This window comes from Geospiza fortis, unplaced genomic scaffold (genome assembly GCF_000277835.1).
Source record: "Geospiza fortis unplaced genomic scaffold, GeoFor_1.0 scaffold99, whole genome shotgun sequence".
In the NCBI taxonomy this organism is placed as follows: Eukaryota; Metazoa; Chordata; class Aves; order Passeriformes; family Thraupidae; genus Geospiza; species Geospiza fortis.
In genome coordinates, this window is record NW_005054521.1 from 165,390 (window position 1) to 187,669 (window position 22,280).

At 44.2% G+C, this 22,280-nt stretch overlaps 2 protein-coding genes across 2 annotated transcripts in view; one reads left to right on the forward strand and one right to left on the reverse strand.

The window, feature by feature from the left end:
• DHX57 (DExH-box helicase 57) overlaps positions 1-15,232 on the forward strand; it is a 15,573-nt gene extending 341 nt beyond the window's left edge. Inside the window, exons 2-24 of the mRNA XM_005429074.2 lie at positions 798-996; positions 1,708-1,860; positions 2,140-2,304; positions 2,653-3,455; positions 4,797-4,987; positions 5,113-5,234; positions 5,496-5,691; positions 6,418-6,542; positions 7,624-7,757; positions 8,550-8,604; positions 8,904-9,100; positions 9,542-9,658; positions 9,968-10,064; positions 10,504-10,677; positions 11,207-11,407; positions 11,858-12,134; positions 12,691-12,786; positions 12,886-12,969; positions 13,090-13,227; positions 13,630-13,704; positions 14,105-14,239; positions 14,567-14,767; positions 14,860-15,232. Of these exons, the coding sequence (XP_005429131.1) occupies positions 803-996; positions 1,708-1,860; positions 2,140-2,304; positions 2,653-3,455; positions 4,797-4,987; positions 5,113-5,234; positions 5,496-5,691; positions 6,418-6,542; positions 7,624-7,757; positions 8,550-8,604; positions 8,904-9,100; positions 9,542-9,658; positions 9,968-10,064; positions 10,504-10,677; positions 11,207-11,407; positions 11,858-12,134; positions 12,691-12,786; positions 12,886-12,969; positions 13,090-13,227; positions 13,630-13,704; positions 14,105-14,239; positions 14,567-14,767; positions 14,860-15,003 (4,074 nt within the window). The 5' untranslated portion in view covers positions 798-802 and the 3' untranslated portion in view covers positions 15,004-15,232. The remainder of the gene's footprint in view (positions 1-797; positions 997-1,707; positions 1,861-2,139; positions 2,305-2,652; positions 3,456-4,796; positions 4,988-5,112; positions 5,235-5,495; positions 5,692-6,417; positions 6,543-7,623; positions 7,758-8,549; positions 8,605-8,903; positions 9,101-9,541; positions 9,659-9,967; positions 10,065-10,503; positions 10,678-11,206; positions 11,408-11,857; positions 12,135-12,690; positions 12,787-12,885; positions 12,970-13,089; positions 13,228-13,629; positions 13,705-14,104; positions 14,240-14,566; positions 14,768-14,859) is intronic.
• Positions 15,233-16,301: 1,069 nt separating this feature from the next.
• The window catches only part of LOC102038595 (serine/arginine-rich splicing factor 7-like), a 6,915-nt gene continuing 936 nt past the window's right edge, over positions 16,302-22,280 (reverse strand). Inside the window, exons 2-9 of the mRNA XM_014310382.2 lie at positions 22,051-22,277; positions 21,734-21,910; positions 20,619-20,693; positions 20,395-20,496; positions 19,823-19,876; positions 18,525-18,569; positions 17,859-17,894; positions 16,302-17,210 (exon numbers count right to left, since the gene is read on the reverse strand). Of these exons, the coding sequence (XP_014165857.1) occupies positions 17,186-17,210; positions 17,859-17,894; positions 18,525-18,569; positions 19,823-19,876; positions 20,395-20,496; positions 20,619-20,693; positions 21,734-21,910; positions 22,051-22,277 (741 nt within the window). The 3' untranslated portion in view covers positions 16,302-17,185. The remainder of the gene's footprint in view (positions 17,211-17,858; positions 17,895-18,524; positions 18,570-19,822; positions 19,877-20,394; positions 20,497-20,618; positions 20,694-21,733; positions 21,911-22,050; positions 22,278-22,280) is intronic.

A 22,280-nucleotide genomic window follows, 5' to 3' on the forward strand; every position in this document is an offset into this window, starting at 1 on the left:
GGTGGAGCTGGAGGGGGAGAATCGGCCACAAAAGGGGGAACTTGCTTCTTTCCCAAGCCCTCGTTTGGGCTGTTACTTGTGCGCGGCCACATCAGGTCTTACCCTGGCTGTGGAGGTGCCAGTGAAAGATCCAGGGAATAAATTCCTGCCGCGCTGCCCCCAGCTGCTCACCTGTCCCATGAGCAGGAGGTGCAGCAGGAGGATGTGTTAATGCTGGGCAGTGCTGATGGGCTGGGCTGTCAGCGCTGGGAAAGACGCTGCTGAGAGAAGGGGAGGAGGCCGCCTGTTTGCCAGGACAAGTCCCGTCACTCCCCTGGCCAGGCTCAGCAGCATGGGCAGCTCCCTGCAGAAGGGAGCCCAGTGTGAGATAATGTGAAAAAAACCATTGTATCTTGGGCTTTAACTCCACTTCCACCTTTTAGTCTCAGCCCTGCACACGCTGCTGAGTTAAAAAGTGATAGGGCAGAGGCTTCTGTGAAATTTCCCTTGAAGGTTTGTCCTGTGGGCTTCCATGTCCAAGAGGGTTCCATCAGAGTGGTAGGCTCATGCTTTTGCCAGAGGGTTTTGTCAGACTTGCAGCTTTTGGCTGAGGAATGTTACTTTTGTTTTCTAAAGCCACAGAACTCACTAGACAATGTTCCAGAAGAATACTTTATGCTCCAGGTGCATACAGACACACCAACATGCAGATAATCAACTGTGGTTTGAGAGAAAAACAAATAATGTGTGCTCAGACATACATGATGGGTTTAATCACCTTCACAACTAAGGACTGTTTTTTCCTCTTCTTCCCCAAGGAAACATGAGTTGGTTAGCGAGGAAAAAAGGAAAGCCCAACAGAGGAGGAGGACGAGGCAAAGGAGGCGGTGGAAGACGAGGAGGCGGCAGTGGCCATTCAAACAAGCCTCAGCTTGGTGGAAGTAGGAAATGTTCAACCAAAATTTGGGACGATGGAGATGATTTTTGTCTCTTTGAGGAACCAAGGCTAGAATCCAGGTATTTCTGTTGGTTTGGGGGGAATTGGCATAGAGGTGTTTGGGATACTTTGGACCATTTGAGATACTTTTTGTATGTTGACATACATAGACATTTGGGGCTGGTTTTTGGACGTGTTTGAATATAGAGAAGAGTGAAAGGGTGATGGAAGTGTTTCAGTATGAAGCAGGTTTTACATGCCTGTTTTGATTAATGTTTTTTAAATTTGATACCTAGCTAAGTGTTTTATTTTGTAGAGATTATAACCTCTGATTTTCTTCTTCGGACATAAAGTAATTTCAGGACACTTTTGGTCAAAACACATTAATAAACACAGGATATTAATATCTGTGTATTACAGAACAGAAGCTGGGCCACAGAAAATCAGCAGTTTAAAATTATTTTAGTATCTTGTGTATGTTCTGACCCATCTAGCTTAGAAATATGTGGTTGTATTGTAGTCTAAGAACAGCTTTACCTAGCAAAGTGTTCAGCAAATAATTTTGGATTCGACACAGGATACAATACATATATGCACATGTTTGTGCAGATAAAGACTCACAAATCATGGTCACGTAAGAGTGATTCCAGCTAAATAATCCTTAGGGCATGGATTTATCTTATTTTGATTTTCCTGGTTTGAATTACAAGTTTAGGCCCCAACATCCCAATTCAGTCAAGAACATTTGAGCCAGCAGATAACTCATGGTTGTGTCCTATTTTAATTTTCAGATCAAGTGCCCCTGCCAGAAGAGGAGGGCAAATGAAGCAGAGGCCTGAAGCAAGAATGCCTCTGCAGACCATACACATGACGTCAGAGAACCAGAGAAGAGTGAAAGAACTCCTTCAAGAACTGCAAGGGCAGGAGCTGGCACCTGAATCAGAGTTAGTTTAAATGGAGGCACTACTTCCAGCTTCTCTACATGAGCATGCTTTAGCAGGCATACTGTTAAAAATGAAAACAGTATTTTTTCCCTTAACTTTTAATTATATGTCAAATCCTATGATTTTGACTCTGCTTTGTCCTATTACAGTATTAACTCTGGGAAAAGGGTAGCCAAATCTACCATTTAAATGAAGGATTTAAAACTGCAGAGGCAGAGTTTTGTGTCTCCTCAACATTTTAATTTTGTTTCATTTCAACTTGATAACTCTTTTTATCAGTGTAGCTGGAGAAGATGATGATGAGCCTGATTACCTGGATGATGAACAGTGCTGGTCAACAGAACAGGAAGCTTCTGATGCAATGCCAAGGTTGTCTGCTGAGCCAGCTGAGCACAGAATTGTGGCCAGTGAAGTGTCTTCATTTGCTGTGCACAAACTCTCCAGGTGATGCTTTATTGAATAATGTGTATCATGAAGAGGTAGATCCCTGGTCTCAATACTCTGTAAGCCCTCCTTGTGTTCTTCATCCATTTTGCTCAGATTTTAGTAGTTATTCAGTACTTTTGCTTGTTTTGGGAGCTTTTTATATGTGGCAGCTTTTTCTGAAGAGTTTAATTTCTGTAGTGGAGTGGGGAAATCTAACCCTGAAACTGTTAAGTGCTGCATTCTGAGGTGTGAGGCAGTGCCATGCACACTCCCTTGCTGTGAGCCTGGTCAAGCAGGTCTGTGGTTATTTTGCTTCACACAAGCCTCTCACTCACTTGTTGCCCTGTTTTCTCTGTTTTGGTGCAGGTATGGTTTTGACTGTGAGCGCTGCAGGGCAGTGCTGAGATCCTACAATGGTAATATTGGGGCATCATTGGAGGATTTGCTATTGCAGTGCTTCTCTGAAAAGTATGGAGAGAAGATGCAGGTTTCTGCAGCAGCTGCTGAAGCCAGTCAAGAGGAGTGTTTAGAGCAGAGACAAGAAGAAGCTTTTGCCCTCCGGTCAATTTATGGAGAAAAATTTGTTGAAAGGATTAAAAATCATGTTTGGACTTTTAGTTTGGAATTGGACTACCTGGCACATAGGTTCAGTAAATCTAAACAAAAAAGTACAAAGGACACAGCAAAACAGACTTCAAAGGAAATATGTAAATTTTACCTCCAAGGAGGCTGCAGGTTTGGTTCAAAATGCAGATTTAGACATGAATTCCCTCCAAACCATCCACTAAACACATCCAAGAACTCTGTAGACGATGCTCATCTCAGACATAATGATGGTCCCATATATGAACTTGAAGTGAGATTTCCTGATGAGAACAAGTATCCCCTTCAAGCACCTCTTGTGGCATTTTACTCCACTGACGAGAATCTGCCTCTTGCTTGTCGTCTGCACATTGCTGAGTTCCTCTTTGGAAAGGCCTTGGCAGCTGCAGAGTCTCATGAGCCAGTGGTGTACACCTTGGTGACCTGTTTAGAAGATGAACATGAGATCAGTGAGCTCCTGAGCAATACTCATCACAAGTTCAGTGTTCCTCCTGTCTCCGTGCTGGCAGCACCTCCTGTAAAGCCACAGACAGAGAGTGCACCTGCTTCAAATCAACAGGCTGAAGGTACACCAAATCTCCTTTATGATTTCTGGGCTAAGAACAGTCAGAAAGATTTAAAAGGAAAAAAGAGAGATAAGGCAGAGCCCCCAGTTCAGCCATCTGTTCCAAATCTATTTCTGGAGATTGAAGTCATGTGGTGAGCTAGATCCATGATCTGTGTGTGCCTCAGGAAGTTCCTTCTGTAATCAAGCTGCAGCAGAGAGGTTTTGTACTACCCAGAACTGAGTTCAAGGAGCAGAGTTTGGTTTGGCAGAGTGAGTGATGCCCACTGCCACACAAGCTGTAGAAAGCACTGGGAGATGTGAGCTCACCAGAATGGACCAGAGAAATGTGCTTGGAAGGGAACAGGAAGGGCTGTTTGCAAGCTTTGCTGCGTCTGCGACTTATCAGTTCAGAAACCTCTTTTTTTAGATTACTTAAAATTACCAGCAGCTCCTCAAAATTATCTTACAAAGGTGGATTTAAGGCTGAGCAAATGTGGAAAGTGGTTATAGAATGTTGTTCAAGTATCATCCCTTTCTATCTATGCTGGTGCAGACAGGTTGATTTCACAGGGGGAGAGTTGAGTCCGTGTCACTTGTGGCAGGGTGACTTTCCAGCTCTCAATTCCAAAACTACTTTTATCTAAGGCAAGCTTTTTTCAAGACAGTGTTCAAGTGCATCGAGTTGTAGAGTTCTTAAATAGAGACAAACTGTGCTTTTTCTGCAGTAAGACAAAGTATTCCATTTTTTGAACACCTCGGCAGAAAGACAGCTTTGTTCTAGAAACTGAGATCCCAAATAATTTTCTTTAGTTATAAAATATTCCTTATGCTATAAAATACCTTTTTTTTTAATAAAAGTAGCCTTAAAACTTTCAAGGGCTGGCTGACAGTCTGAGCAAATCCTGCTTCAGTTGATAGGCAAAGGCACTGAAGTACCTGGTCCAGTTTCAGCTTTGGTGTAAAAGTATTTGTCAGTGACTTAACACTTAATTAATTAAAACTACCCTAATTTATAAGCATTTTGCACTGCATAGAAGTGGTTGTGTATTAGAGAACTGAGCTGAGACACATGGAAAATGTGCAGGAAGGCAAACCATGTAACCATGTGTGGCCACCCCGACCCTGGTACAGGGGTAGGGACAAGTGGGATGGGGCTGGAGAAGCTGTGGGTGATTTGGTGAGGTGAGGGGAGGTTTGCTGGGGGTGTTGAACTAAATGCATGTCAGAAACAGTCCTGCAGACCCTCAGGCCCAGTCTAACAAGGTTCTTTGTTGGAAATGCTGCTGGAACATGTCCCTCTTTCCTTCATTGCCTGTTCCTTAGCAATAACAATATTTAACTGTACACTTTCTGTCTCAAGCCTCAACAGTGTCAGAGCCTCAGGAAGAAGAGGTGGTGGCAGAAGAGGAGGAGGAAGAGCCTGAACAAGTTGTTGTGGAGAATGAGAGTTATGTGAACTTGAAGAAGAAGCTTTCCAAAAAGTATGATGTGCAGGCAAAGTCTCTGTACAATGAAAATGTTAAAATCTGCGCGCAGTTTCGGCAGAAAAAGGTACAGTGTGCAGAACACAGTTTTGTTGCTTACTTTAGAGAAATAAAATATTACAAACTGTTGTTTCAGATGGTTCTATTCCATCCCAGTGGTGTTCTTACAGCTGTGCTGTGTTTGTCCATCAGTCTTCCAGGCACTTTCAGTCCATGCTGTATGAAAGACAGAAGCTCCCTGCTTGGCAAGAGAGAGAAAACATTCTGGATTTGCTTGAGAGCCACCAAGTTCTTGTTGTGAGTGGCATGACAGGGTAAGAGTGTGATTGCACATACAGACTTTATGTATCAAAGTATACACAGAATAACATGAAATATGATGCATGTTCTGGAAAGGTTGGAGTGGTGGCTCATCTGTGACCGTTGTAACCAGTGACAGCAGTCCTAGGTGAACTTCATGTGAAGGATCACACTAATGAAGCAAAGCAAATTTCCAGTGGAATGCAGTCAATTTATGTGGGTGGAAGGTGTTGCATTTGTGGGGTTTTTAATTAATTCCTGATTTTGTTCTGCAGATGTGGGAAAACCACTCAGATTCCTCAGTTTATCTTGGATGCTTCATTGCAAGGCTCTCCAAGCAGAGTTGCAAACATCATCTGCACTCAGCCTCGCAGGATCTCTGCCATTTCTGTGGCTGAACGTGTAGCCAAGGAAAGAACAGAAAGGATTGGACTCACTGTTGGATATCAGATCCGTCTGGAAAGTGTCAAGGTACGTATGCTTGGCTTGCTGGTTTTCATTTACTCCTATTAAAATGTGCTTAGTGCTTCTCTAGTGTACAGAATCTCTGCCCTAAACCTGCCATGCAGTGAGATAAGCAAGTTTGTATCATCTGTATTTACAAAATACTATGAAACATGTTCTGTATTTTATTTCATCTCAAGTTGCACAGTTCACTTTGTAGAATGAGCGGGCAGTGCTGTGTCTTGCAGGTTTGCTTTCTGTTGAGCAAGGTGAAGGGCTTTGAGAGTGTGAGTAATCCTGCCATCCTTTGGAAGGCTGCTGGCTGCTTTTCTGCCTGTTGCCATTCCCATGTGTCTCCCAAGTGGAGACTGAGGGTGCAGCTACAGCCAGACAGAAACTGCTGTGTTGGAAGTGAAGTTTTGTCTGTGTTGCAGCTGATTGCTTTTTCCAAGATGTATGCTAAAAAAGAGACTCACCAAATCTTCCTAGGAAGAGAGATCTGAGTTGTTTATCAGAAAACAGTGTCCACAGGAAAAGCAGTTCATATTTTTTGATAGGTAGCAATGCCCCTTGGTAATAAGCAGGTGTTGTGTCAGTCAAGAAATTAAAATCCATCTCCAGCAGGGCTTACTTGTTCCCTCTCAGTCAAACCTGGCACTGAGCTGAAACCAAATGCTTTACAGCAGCACATACTCTCTTTGCACTGTGTTAATTTGCCCAGAGTCAACTGAATGCTTTGTCTTACCCTTCAAGTCCTCAGCTACCAGGCTTTTGTACTGCACTACTGGTGTGCTGTTGAGAAGGCTGGAAGGAGATCTGACTTTGCAGGGAGTCACTCATGTTATTGTTGATGAAGTTCACGAAAGAACAGAAGAAAGGTAAATAATCTCTTAAAGATCCTGTAAGCAAAATGAAGAAATGCAGTCAAAGGTGGCTAAGGTGCCAGTAGCTGATCCTGTGGCAGTGGTATGGGATGGTGGAATGAGTCTGGGTTTAGGTTCTTGTCTTTGGGCAGTAGGAAGTTGTGCTGCAGCAGCTTGTGAGAAAGCACATCTCAGAAATTGCTGCGCCTCCAAAGCGCCCTCACATTGCAGCAGTGTTGCAAAGAGGTTTTGGATAGGGCTGGAGGGTTAAGTAACTTTTCAGCCCAAGCTGTTTCTTACCATTTCCTTGTTTCAACTTCTATCAAATACCATAATTCTTCACATGCAGGCTTCAGCAGAGCAAGGGACAAATGCTCACATTTCTTTCCAGTCTGTAGATTTTACTAGACAGTCTCATCCTATCCTGCTCTAGCCTCCTGCAGTTTTACCTCACTTGCCTGCTGATCACAGGCAAAAGATAACATTTGTCAGTATCTTTGGAAATTAAGTGGCAAGCATCCTTTTCTTGGTTTTCCTTGTCAAACACTGCAGTGCAGTGGGTTTCTAAGAGGCTTTGTCTCTTACCCATTATTCTGCAGCTCAAGTGGTATTTTAGCCACTTAGAAGTGCTTGTGTCTCTCAAGGATTCCTCTTCTTTCTTATTTAAAAATCACTTCAAGCCAGTCTTCTAGTCATGCCACAAAAGCTATAAATATAGTGGGAAAAATATATTGAGCTGGGAAGAGTGGGTAAGTTTGAGTAACTCTTCCAGTGAAGAAGAGGAGCAAAAAGGACTCATCTGTTACTTTGAGTTAATTTCTTATCTGATGTTCCTGTGTTGTCATTAATGTAAGTCATTTATAAAACTTTTTGTTTAAATGGTTTTGCTAAGTAATCCTGACACTCCAGTAAGGGACAACGAGAAAAGAGTCAGATTTGCAGATTGCTTTTCGCTGGGCCATTCCAACAAGCTCATGCTTCTGTGGTGGTGTTGCTGTGCTCTTGAAAACACCAGGAAGATATACAGAAGGGGAGAAAAATAATCTGAAAGTTAATGCTGAAGACGTTCAAGTGTTATTTTGCGTGTTTTCTTCAGTGACTTCCTGCTGCTGGTTTTGAAGGATATAATGGTTCAGAGGCCAGACCTGCGCATTATACTGATGAGTGCCACCCTGAATGCTGAGCTTTTCTCTCAGTACTTCCACTCCTGTCCAATCATCAACATACCAGGTGAAAACCGTTCATTTTTATTGTCATTCATCATTTTAAGATTTGATTTATCATTTCTTCTTGCAAAGCGTTTCTCAATTCATGATGAGGATGTATGCCAGAAATTGGATGCTGAAGACTTAGAGGGAGAGACTGATGAGATTTAGGAGAGAAAGGACTTGGAAATGTTGACATTTTTGTGCTCTCTGTATACCAGCAGAGTTTCCCTCCTCAGAAGACAATCGTTACATGGTGTGTGCATGACATGGTTCCCTGGGTTAGGTTCACCACAGCTGAAGACTCTCCTGTATCCTTGTGAGAAAAGGATCAGTGAGAGGGTCCAGCTGGATGTGTACACATTTAGCCCAATGTGCCTTTTAAATTGCTGAGTTATGATGTGGAGCTGGAGGGGAACATGGGTGTGTTCCCCTAAGTGTATCTGTCCTTCTCTGCCTGTGTGAGTGCACTGTGCATGTTACCCTGGAATCCTAGATCGGTTTGGGATGGAAGAGCCCTTAGAGATCCTCTAGTTTCACCCCCTGCCATGGGCAGGGATGTTCTGTCACTAGACCAGGTTGCTCAAAGCCCCATCCAACCTGGCCTTGAACACTCCATGCTTGGAAGACACCCACTGTTTGTCCTAGTCAGAAATTGTGTTGAAGAGTGCAGTGTAGATGAGAGCTGTGAAGCCAGTGTATGGCATAATAACCTGTATAAAATTACAGTAATCTTTGGTATTTTTCCTCTTTTCTCCATCCTGTTGTGTAGATAGATTTATTGTGTAAATAGATTTATTCTCATGCTTTCTTTCAGGTCGAACGTTTCCTGTGGACCAGTTTTTTCTGGAAGATGTGATTGCAATGACAAGGTGTGAAATTCACACGTTCTCAGATGTATTTGGGTGGTGAGGTTGAGGTTACACTTTTGACCTTGAGACTGCAGTAGTTCTGTGCATTTATTTTAAAAGTAAATCCTCTCAGATCTCCCTCATCACCTGCACTCTTGGGGCTCTACTAAAGCACCTTGACCTTCATATTATCTATGCTTTATACAAAGTTCCTCTCAGACTTAAAAAAAATATTTTAGAAACCCTATCTCTGTAATTAGTTATTAGAAGGAGACTGTTAGTCTTCTTTCCACACTACCAAATGTTCTTCTGCTGCCCAGGTATGTTTTAGAGGACAGCAGTCCCTACAGGAGGAAGGTAAAGCAAGAACAGAATGGGAGACACAAAAGAACTGCATTTGAAGAAGTAGAGGAGGACCTGAGGCGTGCTGGCCTTGTGGAAACCACTGACACCGTGGTCAGAGATTCAGACCCAGACCAGAAATTAACTCTGAAGCAGCTCCTTACACGATATAAAGGTGAACTCCTTCTTAAATTTAATAAATTGGCACACAGACAACATGGGATATTATCACTGTAAGCTGAATGCTTATCTCTAATTCAGAGTTTTGCACTTGTGAAGTTCTAGATGAGAAACTTCCTACTAGTTTAAAAAAAATAAAAGAGAACCCATTGTTCTCTTAAACAACAAGCAGAGATCTTGGCTGAAACTAGTTCTTAGCATCTGAAAACAGACAATTTTCAGCTACTGTCTCTTTCCATCCCTTTTCAGATGCTTTCTTAGTTCCATTTTGCTCTTTGTTCTTGCTGAAGCAGCTTTGCTTGAGGCACAGCATGGATCTGCCCTCTTCAGGTCTAAGCCAGGTGCTCTTTAAACAAAGCTGTCACTGGTCCCACGCATCCACAGATGTTTTTTACAAGACATGGATTTACTGCATCTTTTATTTCTTTTCTCCCAGGGGTTAGCAAGGCAGTGTTGAAAACAATGTCTGTCATGGACTTGGACAAAGTAAATCTAGAATTAATTGAAGCCTTGCTGGAATGGATAGTTGCTGGCAGACATTCATACCCCCCAGGTAATTTCATTATCCTTGGGAAATAAATGAAAGAAGATTCTTGGAAGTTTCTTGGACAGCCCAAAGCTAATGATTTTCATGCAGAGGTTCTGTAGCTACTGACTATTTTTGAAAAAAATAAATTGCTAGTTGAGTTACAAAGCTTGTGATATACATGGGAGGGGGGAGGTGAGAAAATTGTCTGCTTTGAGAAGTCTTTTGTGAAGGACTGTTACAGTGTACTTTTTAGTACAATAATTGCACATTAATAAAATATTGTGCTGTCCTTTTTGTTGAGTGACTTTTAATTTTTTTTATCTACATATATAGGTGCTGTGTTGATATTTTTGCCTGGCCTAGCAGAAATCAAGATGCTTTATGAACAGCTTCAGACTAATGCTCTTTTTAATAACAGACACAGCAAGAGGTAAGGCAGAAAAGTTCCAAAACTGTCAGTCTTTACCCATAAATAGTAATTTCCTGCACAAAGCCTGCCTTTATCCAGGGATAAATTAGCTTGATCAAATGTGTGAGCTGACTCCAGTCAGGGTAATTCCTTTTCTATCTTGTTGGCTCCCTCCTTTTGTTTTTCTCCTCAGCTCAGGAAGGTCACTTGTTGAAGTTCTCAGTGGCTCTAGTGAGGAGTGGTTTCCATTTTGTCCTCTGCATGATCCAGGCTGCTGAAATCTCAGAATGTTTGCTGAGTTACATTTAGTTGTGGTTGTGGATGGTTGGCCTTAGATGGTTATAAGGAGAAGTAACACTCTGAACAATACCTAGTGAGGCAAAAGTGTGTGCAGGCAGATTGTTCCCAAGAAGGAAGAGGCTGGAGATGCCTTGAGCATCTTGTCCTGTTGTTCTTGCAGGTGTGTGGTTTATCCACTTCATTCCTCACTGTCCAGTGAAGAACAGCAGTCTGTGTTCCTCAGGCCTCCTGCAGGAGTTACCAAAATCATCATCTCCACCAACATTGCAGAGACATCTGTCACCATCGATGATGTGGTCTATGTGATTGACTCTGGAAAAATGAAAGAGAAAAGGTACTGGCACTTATTCCTTGGGATTTTGTAAACTGTGTCAAGCCTTGAGTTTTCCAAAGAGCTGGGAAAAACTGGAACAAAACTTGGGCTGTAGAAAGCTGCTATGAGGTGGAGAAAGCCAGTCTAAGCTCAGATCCAAGTGCAGGGGTGGGAATTGTATCCATACAGAAGATGGCAGCATCTTCCTGCTCTGCCTCCAGCCTGTTCTCTGTGTGCTCCTTACAAGGGCAGGTGACAGGACAAAGTGTGAAATGGCTTCAGACTAGAAGAGGGCAGGTTTAGATTGAATGTTAGGAAGAAATTCTTCACTGTGGGGAGGCACTGGCACAGGTTTTCCAGAGAAGCTCTGGCTGCCCCATCCCTGGAAGGTCCAAGACCAGGCTGGAGAGGGCTCCGAGCAACCTGGTCTGGTGGAAACTGTCCCTGCATGTGGCAAAGGAAGTTGAAATTGAATGATCTTTAAGGTCCTTTCCAAGCCAAACCATTCTGTGGCTGTGTGCATACAAGCCTGTCTCTTGCTGTCTTGTAGATACGACCCAAGCAAAGGAATGGAAAGTCTGGAGGACACCTTTGTGTCCAAGGCCAGTGCTCTGCAGAGGAAAGGGCGAGCAGGACGTGTGGCCTCGGGCGTCTGCTTCCACCTCTTCAGCAGCCACCACTACAACCATCAGCTTGTAAAACAACAGCTGCCAGAAATACAGAGAGTGCCCTTGGAGCAGCTCTGTCTAAGGTGAGCTCTTGTGTTTCCTGAAAAAGCCAGCGTGCAGAATGTCCTTCCTTTGCTGCAGGGAGCACGTGCCACAACCCACAGCAAGCACCCTCACCATGCAAACGTTAAAGGAAGAGGCCTTCGTGTCCCTGCTGCACACTGCACCCCCCTTTGTACCGAAGGAAACAAGCAGCACCAATTACAGTATTGCAGTAAAAATTTTATTTCAAACCTCAGTGTACTAAATGGAAATCTGTTCTTACAGACTCACTACTCCACATTGCTCCCTGATTCAGCTTTGTGTTACAGGCCCTCTTCTAGGGAGTGTGTGCTTCAATGCATGTTTTCTGTTTGCTTTTTTCAACCTGTTTTTACAAAAGCTTGCTTTTTTAAAATCCTGTGTATGGAACTAAGCTGCCTTTTTTTCTTTCTTTATTTTGTCTTTTTAACTTTCCCTCCCCTCCTCTTAAGAATTAAGATCCTGGAGATGTTTTCTGAGCAGAGTCTTCACTCTGTCTTATCACGACTGATCGAGCCCCCCAGGACTGAGTCCTTGCAGGCATCAAAGGTGCGGCTGCGGGACCTGGGAGCGTTAACTCCGGAGGAGAAGCTCACTCCTCTGGGATACCACCTGGCTTCACTGCCTGTGGATGTCAGGATTGGCAAGCTCATGCTGTTTGGCACCATCTTCCGCTGCCTGGATCCTGCACTGACCATAGCAGCCAGCCTGGCCTTTAAGTCACCTTTTGTAAGTATTCTTAACTTGAGGGCTGTGTTTTTGTGCAGCAGCAAAATGCTCTTGTGACTTGCAGCATGCTACACTTGATATTTTAATTCTTCTTTTTAGCCTAAATTGTTGATGTGTTAATGCAGTGCTTGTTAAAATAATCCAGTTATAAGCAGAAGTTCAAAACCATGTAGTAGCACTAAGAGTGGTATTTATATACAGTAGAAACAGTGAATATTATTTTTGATTTTTAGCTAAGAAGTGCACACATTTTGTCTGAATTTGGTGTGAGAATTACTGGTAATATAAACTGTGAAATAGTGATAATGGATGGAGCTGACAGGTCTGAGCTGTGAATGCAGAGGTCAGTTTGGATCTCTGTGTCTTCACTGTCACTTTGGCTTTTTGAATCAGGTGCTCTTTTGAATGCCTCATATTTTCTGTTACTCACAGGGAAAATTTGCATTCTGACGGTGAGGTGCTGTGAAAATACCAAAGAGAATGTGCCATGTAGCTCTAGAATGGCTTGTCCAGGTGGTGAGGGGAAGAACACACTAACCTGTTACTGCCTGTCTAGGTGTCACCATGGGATAAAAGGGAAGAAGCAAACAAAAAGAAGCTGGAGTTTGCAGTAGGAAACAGTGACTACCTGGCTCTTCTCCAGGCCTATAAGGTGAGTTAAAACTCAGTATCCTCTCTTGGGGTTTTGTCATGTGTTTGATATCCAAGCAGAAATGTTTTATTAAAGGCTTCCTCCCATCTTCTCAATCAGGGATGGCGTTTAAGTATCAAAGAGGGCTCTCAAGCAAGCTACAACTACTGCAGGGAGAACTTTCTGTCAGGAAGAGTTCTTCAGGTAGGTCAGTGTTTGTGGCCTGGCACAGGGACTGGCAGAATCCCAGTGACAGAAATGAGCCACTGGGGAAGACTCTTCCTGCTGGGTGTGGCAGCCATCACAGCGCTCTGTGTGTTGTAGGAAATTGCCAGTCTGAAGAGGCAGTTTGCAGAGCTGCTTTCTGACATTGGCTTTGTGAAGGAGGGATTGAGAGCCAGGGACATTGAGAAGAAGTGGTCCCAAGGAGGTGATGGCGTGTTGGATGCCACAGGAGAGGAGGTAATTTGCAGCATTTCATCCGTGCAGTTTTTCATGTGGGTTGCCTTCAGAAAGACTGGGGTCAGGGTGATCAGGGTTTGGTAATTGTAGGATTCCTGTGCTTTAGGACAACTTGTGCTTGCTTTCTCTAGGGTGCAAGCCACTTTGTAGCCAGATGTCAGAGAACAATTCAGCTGGGCACCAGCACAGTGGTGGCCAATTTGTTCTATTGATATAGTGGGGGGAAACACAGCCCAGGTCCGACCTGAGGCCGCAGGAGCAGCATCTCATCCTACTCTATAAAGCACAGGAGTGCAGCTGTAAAAGCAAAGCAGTTTCAGGAATTCAGTCACTCCTGGAGCAGGGTTTTACCTTTACAGTCTGAACTGTAGGATCGCTAATGATCCCCTATTGATTTCACAGGCAAATTCGAATGCAGAGAACATCAAGCTGATCTCAGCTATGCTGTGTGCTGCACTGTATCCCAACGTTGTCCAGGTAAAAGAATGCTTTTTCATTTTCCCTTCTTTGGTCTAGCACATCCACACACCCTGCTTTAATTTGGGCTCAGTGTGGCAGCCTTGAGCCTGGCTTAGGTTGCCAAAGTTTGCTGCTTGTGGTGTCAGAGCTCCAGTTTGTATTGCCTGACTGCTGCTGTTCCTACAGGCTGATTACAGTGTCACACAGAAGCCAGCAGGAAATGTGAAGAAGCCACTTAAAATTACACCTTTTTAGAAGGCTGAGGTTACAAAGGAAGTCAGGGTTGGACAGTACCTGTCTCCAGTGACTTGACATGTTGCTACTACAGAATTTATTCTGTTTTTGAAAAATTTAAAACATGCAGTTAAAAGGTTTTCTGGTGCAGTAGATTTTTATAACCTTTTTTCTTACCATACAGGTGAAAAAGCCAGAGGGTAAATACCAGAAGACCAGTACAGGAGCGGTCAAAATGCAACCAAAAGCAGAAGAGCTGAAGTTTGTTACTAAAAATGATGGTTATGTTCATATTCATCCTTCATCTGTGAATTATCAGGTCAGGATGCTTTTTTCTGCAAAGCATGCTTGCTCTCTTTTTATAAAAGAAATCACATTTGAGTGTTTCAAATTACAGTGAGGATCCCTATTGATGTTTAAATTGAACAGTCCTGTGTTAGGACTGTTAATAATGGTGCATCCCTGAGTTACGAGTGTCCTCCTGGGCACAGAGTTAAACTGCAGCCTCTGGAGCCAGCAGTTGTTGGCAGCTCTTTTGGGTCTCAAGGAGGGTCTGTTAGTGCTGCAGAAGAGGCAGAGTTGGCCCACGTGGCAGAGGCAGGAAAAGCAGTGTCACTCTGACCAGGCTGTTGTGTCCCTGTCCCAGACCAGGCACTTTGAGAGCCCATACCTGGTGTACCATGAGAAGATCAAGACGAGCCGCGTGTTCATCCGGGACTGCAGCATGGTGTCCGTGTACCCGCTGGTGCTGCTGGGGGGCGGCCAGGTGCACATGCAGCTGCTCAAGGGGGACTTTGTCATCTCCCTGGACGACGGCTGGATCCGCTTTGTGGCTGCCTCTCACCAGGTGAGGAGAAGGAGGATGGGCCATGCTGGGAGAGCTGCAGAGCTGAGCTGCAGCTGAGCCTCACCCCTGCTCTGTGCTTTACCGTGTGCCAGGTGGCTGAGCTGGTGAAGGAGCTGCGCTGCGAGCTGGACCAGCTGCTGCAGGATAAAATCAAGAATCCCAGCATGGATTTGTGCATGTGCCCCCGAGGCTCTCGGATCATTGGGATGATCGTCAAGCTTGTGACCACGCAGTGACATCAGAACAGCTTTCTGTAAAGCATCACCCATGGCTGCTGCCTGAGAACAGACCAAGTAACATCAGTGTCCTGACGTATTTATTGGTCCAAAATGTGGCACTGACCTCTGGAAAAACAAGTTGGCAACTGTACTGTTGAGTTTTGGGTTTTTGTTGTTTTGTTTGCTTGCTTGTTGAAAATAAGGCGGCTTACACTATATTCTGGGAAAATGGCAGCTCTTCCAGGAGGAATAGAAACCTCTGAGTGTTTTTTATGGGACTGTGCCCTGGTAGTAGTTTTCTGGTCACACAAACACCTGCTAGCCAGCTGTTTCTTGTAATAGTCATAGCTGGAGGCAGCATATGGCATAGGGAGCTGCTCCCAAACTGGTTTAAACTCACTTCTGCATTTTGACTAAGACTTTTTTGAGGCAGTTTTGGCTAACCAGGGATCCTGTTTAGTCCAACCCAAAGCCCTTGTACAAGTGAGCAGCTTTAGATTTGCATTGAGGCTCTGCAACTCAGACAATGTCCTGTGGTAAGGAGATATACTGGATCAGTCACTGTGGTTTTGGATCAGTGCAGGTTGCTCTGGTGACAAGACAAAACTCCAAGACAATGCGGACATTTTCCCTAAAGAGGCTGTTCCAGCCCTTCCTGCACTGGGAATAAAACAGCTGAGATGGGACTGCTGTAGTGCATTAAAATGAATTCTTGGCAGATGCCATTGCTAATGTGTTCTGGTATGGGGTAGTCCTCCTGCCACCCTGCACAGCTGGAACAAAGTCCCGCTTTTGGAAGCTTTCAGCCAAACTGCTGCTCTGAGGACTGGGCTGCTCCACTGTGGGGTAAAATGCTGTAGCAATAATGAATTATTATTTCCTCCCTTTGGCCTTGCTTTTAATTGCAGTGCTGAGCATTGCTGCAGCCAAGCTGCCCAAACACCAAATGCCTTAAGTGACAGGACTGGGCTGTCACCTTTCTGTCACCAGAGTGAACACTGCCTCCAGCACCAGTCTGATCTACAACCTTCAGCCTGAGGCATGATGAGTGGAGGGAGGAACATTGGAGAAGTTTGGTTTTTTAAAAAAATACACATGAATTGTTGGTAGGAGTTTCACACCAACACAGGCTCCTGTGAGGAAGATGACAGGAGGATCAAGCCCAACATCCCTGTGCAGAGAATGGCCACTGCAGCTCTGCTGGGATGGATTAGCCCCAGCTGCCTCCACTCGCCTCCTCTGTCCCACCTCCATGAGCTGGCACTGGGAGAAGGGAGGAGGCATGGGATATGAGAAATTCACACACTGAGATACAGTTTAATAAAACAAAAGCAAAAGAATTTATTCTCCACTTCCCTTGGGCAGGCAGGTGTTCAGCCACTCCAGGAAAACAGCATGCTGTCCTTCCTACCATTCCTAAAATTACCCAGTACTCCCAAAATTTCCTTGCTATTCTGGTAACAGCCATTAAAAAACTGCAAAGATAAAGCAAATTGGCAAAAATCCTGAACTATTTTATTAATTCAGTAACCTATCCATGATGAGATGGGGTTAGGCTGGTTTCCCAAAGCAACCAGAGATCAGCACAGCAGCAAGGCCTTCCCTGGGTACTTCACTGCCAGGATGGAACCAGGCAGACACGTGAAACTTGAGCTCTCAACTCCCCACAGATCCTGCTACTTGAACACAAGCTGCAGGTTGTGCTTAGGACCTGTGATCTCCACAAAAGCCCTCAAACTCCCTAAAAAAGGTATACAGACCATAGACATATACACACGAGAGACTGGTACCTTTCCCTGTAGCTGGTGCTGCATAGGGATGCAGAAGGCACACACATGCCTGGCCCAACCTGCCTGCTGTTTTTCACCCCAGGGGCACACTGCCTGCTTCCCCATCCCAACTGTGAACAGCAGGGTTGCCACAACTGACTTCTTAGTTAGAAATGCAGTTTATTTCAATGCACCAATAAAAAAAAAAAGCCCAACATTTTCAGATCACAGAACACAAACACAACAGAAGAGTTTTGTATTAGTCTGCTAACAAGACTTTTAGAAGATAGAGGTTCATGCCAATTGCTAGTCAATAGAAACAGCCTTCTAGGACTAAGCCCTTACATCACAAAATCCCTTATAATGTAAACAAAATATTTTTTTACTAAACTTCTTAAATTTGAACCCATTCTTTTAGGACTTTCATTCCTTCAAGGGCTTCCTGATGGTGAGTGACTGAAAGGAAAAAAAGCAAACCATTAAGAACAACTCCTACAGCAAAACCATCAGAAACTGTGCATGCTACCCCAGGCTTCCTCTGGAGTTCTGCCCCTATTTTCATTTACAGTTCTCAAATAATAAAACAAGTGTTGTATTTTACACTTAAAAACTGCTTTAAGCTTGAAAGCTGAAGACTAATTAAGAGAGCTGAGACATCAAGCCTGCTCAGATATCTCAATTCCAGCACATACTTCTCTGGTAACACAGGAAAACTTCTTCCTTCATGGAGCACAGCACAGCTTGGCAGCTGTGCAACTTCCTGAGCCTGCAGGAGTCACCAGCAGTTAATCCTACACCACTTTACTGGCTTGCTCCACACCTTACATTACTCACTTGTTCCCTAGATTCTAAATTCCTCAGAAACATTTCATTAAAGGTTTCCTTAGCAGCAGCATTCTTATTCCTTAGCTATCTATATTCATGACATTCTGACTGCCAGCAGCAGGAAATGCCCATAAACAATTCATCTTCTCATAGTTCAGATTTAGGCAAGTAAAAATCCTGAGCTTTTATCCTTGCCCAAGAAGTTAACTTCTCTAGGAACTGCTCCAGCTCAAGTGCTGTTGAACCATAGGACAGACTCCAGTTTTAAGACATTCCTACCTTCTCTTTGGAGATGGTGATCTGGACTTTGAGCGGCTGTTTAAAAACAAAGAAACAAACAGACAGACCAGTCAGTGTGGTTGGTACACCTGGGTGCTCTCAGTACCCACTTCTGACCATTTTAAACCAGAGCAATTTGATGTTCTTAAATGCATTGACACTGCTGGTATCAAGTGTACCCAGGTACTTTAAGCAAGAAGCTGCAGGTGAGAAGGAAAAATGCTGGAAGCCGGAGCCCTCAGGAAAAGAGCAACACACAGCTTCAAAGCTGCTGTAATCACAGTAACCAACCCTGCAGAGCAGGAGCAGTGAATCGAGCAGAGTTAGGGACAGGGAGAACTACAGACAGTTAAGAACAAATGTAGGAGAAAACATGCCCCAAATCTTGTCAAAAGTATTTTTGTGTAATAATGAGTGTATAACATCTGTATGCAAAATCCTGGAAGAATTGCCTACTGTCCCACAAAAAATCAGGTGTTCAAAAAAACCCCATAATGTATGAAAAATGTTTTTGAAATCAGTTATGAAAGTAAAAAACCAACCCTGCAACTGAAATACCAGTCCAAACAGATTTTGAATCATGAAAGAAAAAACCAAAGAACCCCACAAAAAACCCCACCAACCAAAAAAAAACCAACTGAGTGGTACTTGTATTTGAACGCTCACCTTTTAGCAGGTAAGCCAGATTTAGATCTACCATGAGACTCAGACCTACAACAGGAGAAAAATAAAGCTCAGCAAAGCAGCCAGTGGGCATGCAAACACACGGAGAGTTAGCTACACCAGCAACAGCAAATTCACCCCAGGCAGCAACACCAACCACAGAGGGCAGGCTCTGGGGCTGCAGGCCTTCCCCAGGACCTTCCAGGGGAATCCTCAGCTCCTACTGCAGAGACCCCACTCATCAGAAGGCACGAGTGCAAGCACAGGAAGCTCCCCAGCAAAGCTTCAGCTGCCAGCTCCACAGAACACCAGACCAGACTCCCACACTTCCTTCCTACCTGCAAGTATCCCTTCTAGAAAGGGAAGAATGGTTTCAAGTATCATCTTAAAGTATTTTAACAGCACATTAAGAGCCAGGAATCAGCCACAAGTAAGTGTGTGCTGAAGAGCTGCTGCATTCTTCAGCTCAAGTTCCCAGTGCCAATTTTATTCAGCATAATATAGATTTTACACCAATACGAGGCTACTAATAAGTAAACTATTCCCAGTTTATCTCAGGAATTAAAATCTACTTCAACATTTAAACTTTCCTCCCACAATTATTATGTTACTTTATCAACTGAAATATTGTTACTTAAAAACATCTTCCTAGAGTGTCAGAATTCAAGCTATCACTGGACATCAGAATGCTCCGTTCAACACGCTTGGCCAAAAAACCAGAATACTTTTACTCTATTTCTGCTCAGAACTGTCTTTGAAGGGTGATCAAAATTCACCTCTACCTGGCCTATTAACTCACAGAAATACTACAAGGACACTGCCGGCACACGTTAAACAAAATGTTACGTGCCACTGCTCTGAAACGTTCCTGGTCACCCTCCCAAGCCACCGTCTGGCCCATTTCCCCCTCATAACAAGCAACTTCCTACTGGGTCACAGTTACTGAGGATGGGAATGCTCACAACCACCCAGAACTGGTACTCAGCAGCATGAGCATCTCTTCCACTGCTAAGGCAGCACAGCACACAAAACCATCCTCAATTTACTACATACCTAAGAATTAACTTTTTTTTTCTAAATTCTGTCCACAGACCTTAAATTGTACACCACTGCTTTTGTCTGTGAAAAGGCATAAATTATTAAGAGCAAATATTGCTCTGCTGGACAGCCTTCTAAGTGCTTCCAGACAAATTCCCCCAGGGAAGGAAAAAAAAAAAAAAAAGAAACAACACACAACACACCACCACAACCAAACAACACACCAAATCCCTTACTGGCTTGAATCAAAATGAGTGTCTCACCTGCTTCGAGGCCATACAACAGACCGGGACCTGGAGCGTGACCTGGACCTAGATCTGGAAAAAAAACAATGGAAGCTCTACTACCATATGCTTCATAGAGGTGAGACAGAAACCAGTTACTGTAAATGTCCCAGAAGACTGAGAACTTTGTTGAACTGTTGATTTTACAGAATTTTTATTATTAGAAAGCAGTAGCACCTTTGGTCAGTACTGCCAGGCAGGTAAAAGTGAGTCCCACTGTCTTAGCGGACTAAGCAATTACACCCTGTACACATGAAGCTGAATATGGAAACCTTAACCAGAGAGCAAGGCTGTAACTTTGGTACAATGTTAGAAAGCAAAAAATAACATCTCAGAAACAGCACTTCCAAAATGATACACTTTAATTTTAAACAAAGTATTCAGAGTAGCTCTTACACACCACAAAGCTTCCTACCAACACATGGACTGCAAAACAAACTTACAGATTACATTATAAATGCTATAAACATATATATATATAGATACCTAATATTTCAGCTCCACGTTATGTGCCCTTCAACAATGCTGTGGGTTCAACAGCAACCACATACCTTGACCTTCTTAGAGAACCAGAGCGGGACCTGCGGGGTGAGAAGGATCTGTATCTACGAGGAGACATCGACCGGGACCGGCGGTAGGAAGCTGACCTGGATCTGCAAAACAAAGCAAACACCAACCCATCACTGCAAGGCACTTTTCAAAACAAACACAGAAAAGGAAGGAGGGGCCCACAGAAGAAGGAGTGGGAATGAAAACACAGAAGGCAGAGCCCTACCTCCTACCACGGCTGCGGCTGCGTGACCGGGAATACCTTCTCCCTCGGGACCTCGAGCGGGATCTAGACCGGGACCTGGGTTTAGGTTAGAAAAAACAGGTATCAGCAGACTGCTGCAGCAACCCACACGTGTGAGGCCCTGCTGAAGTCAAAACTTTTTTCAGACAACTAAAAAGAGGATTTAAAAATAAATCAAAAAAACCAAAAACCAAACCAAACAAAACAACAAAAACACAGAACTAGCATCTGTCAGTTGGAAAAATGTCTGGGCCTACTTGTCTTGAGCATTTTTACTACCTAGAAAAATGTTAAAAGCTGAATTACATTGCAGAATTACATTAGAATAGAAAACACTGTAATGCGTATTTAAAATAAACCTTGCAAGTTTGCAGGTCGACCCTCTTTGGCCCAAGGTCTAGCAGATCTAGACGATCTAGAAGTATCTATAGGCGAGCGCTGCATCTAGGTAGGTGTTCTCTTCAATCTAACGACGATCAAACTGACAGCCCAATGAGCCAGGGTGAGGCTTGATTGACGCAAGAAGATTTTTCTAGGTGGGAATGTGGTCAATCTGGTGTTCCTCTTTCTAAACCGGAGGGGGGCCCCAATTGAAAGCCAAATTTACTGTTACGGCGGTCACCGTCTCAAATTTTCTGCCCTTAAAGAATAAGGTGAAGCTACGTGTAGATGGCTCGAGGGGATCTGGCCTCTTATGCTGATCACCTCAAGGTCTAGGAGGATCTTAAGTGTCGGATTTGCAAGGCGCCTCAGCATGAAATCTTAAGGCTCGTGACATTCTGAATCAAGGCGACTGACTCAAACGAAGAAACCTGAAAGGTTTTGACCAGGTTGATTATTAAAATAGTAACATTTTATATGTATTAGCAAAAAAAAAATTGTGATATACACCTGTTGACTTACGACAGTTAGAGTTAAAACTGGTGTAACATCGTGTTCTTTGCGATAGAAATAGCAACAAATTGTAATATACACCTATACATTTATTCTAGCGTTAAAGTTTAAAGAAAACTGGTGTAACATCGTGTTCTTTGCTAACAAGAACTACACAAAAGCGAGCTGGCGAAGCAACGCGGCCGCCCCGACCCCGCACCTACCTGCTCCTCCTTCGCCGGCTATAGCGGTGACAGTCATAGGCATAGTGGCCTTTCTCACCACACTCGTAGCATCTGTCGTTGGGGTCGAAGGGGCGCCGGGCTGGGGGCCGGTCGTAGCGGGAGCGGCGCGGCATCCCTGTGGATACTTCCACTCTGACCCTGGAGCCGCATATTATCCTGCAGGACACAGCAGATATTAACGAAAGTAATATTTTCTTCTGATGCGCTCAAACAACGAACATGAGAAATCCCTGATTGGTGTTACGTAGGGAGATCGAGGGCTGCGGCTCTCAAAGGAGTCCCAAACATGCACGTACTTCCCATCGAGGCCCAGCACAGCATCTTCAGCATCCCGGGGGTCTTCGAACTCCACGAAGGCGAACCCCGGCGGGTTCCTGGCGATCCACACGGTTCTCAGCGGTCCATAGTAGCTAAAGGCTCTCTCCAGCTCGCCTTTGCCGGCGCCCGTGCCCAGGTTGCCCACGTACACCTTGGTCTCTGAGGGGACAAGCGGGCCGGGGGTCAGCGCGGGGCCGGGAGCGGGCTC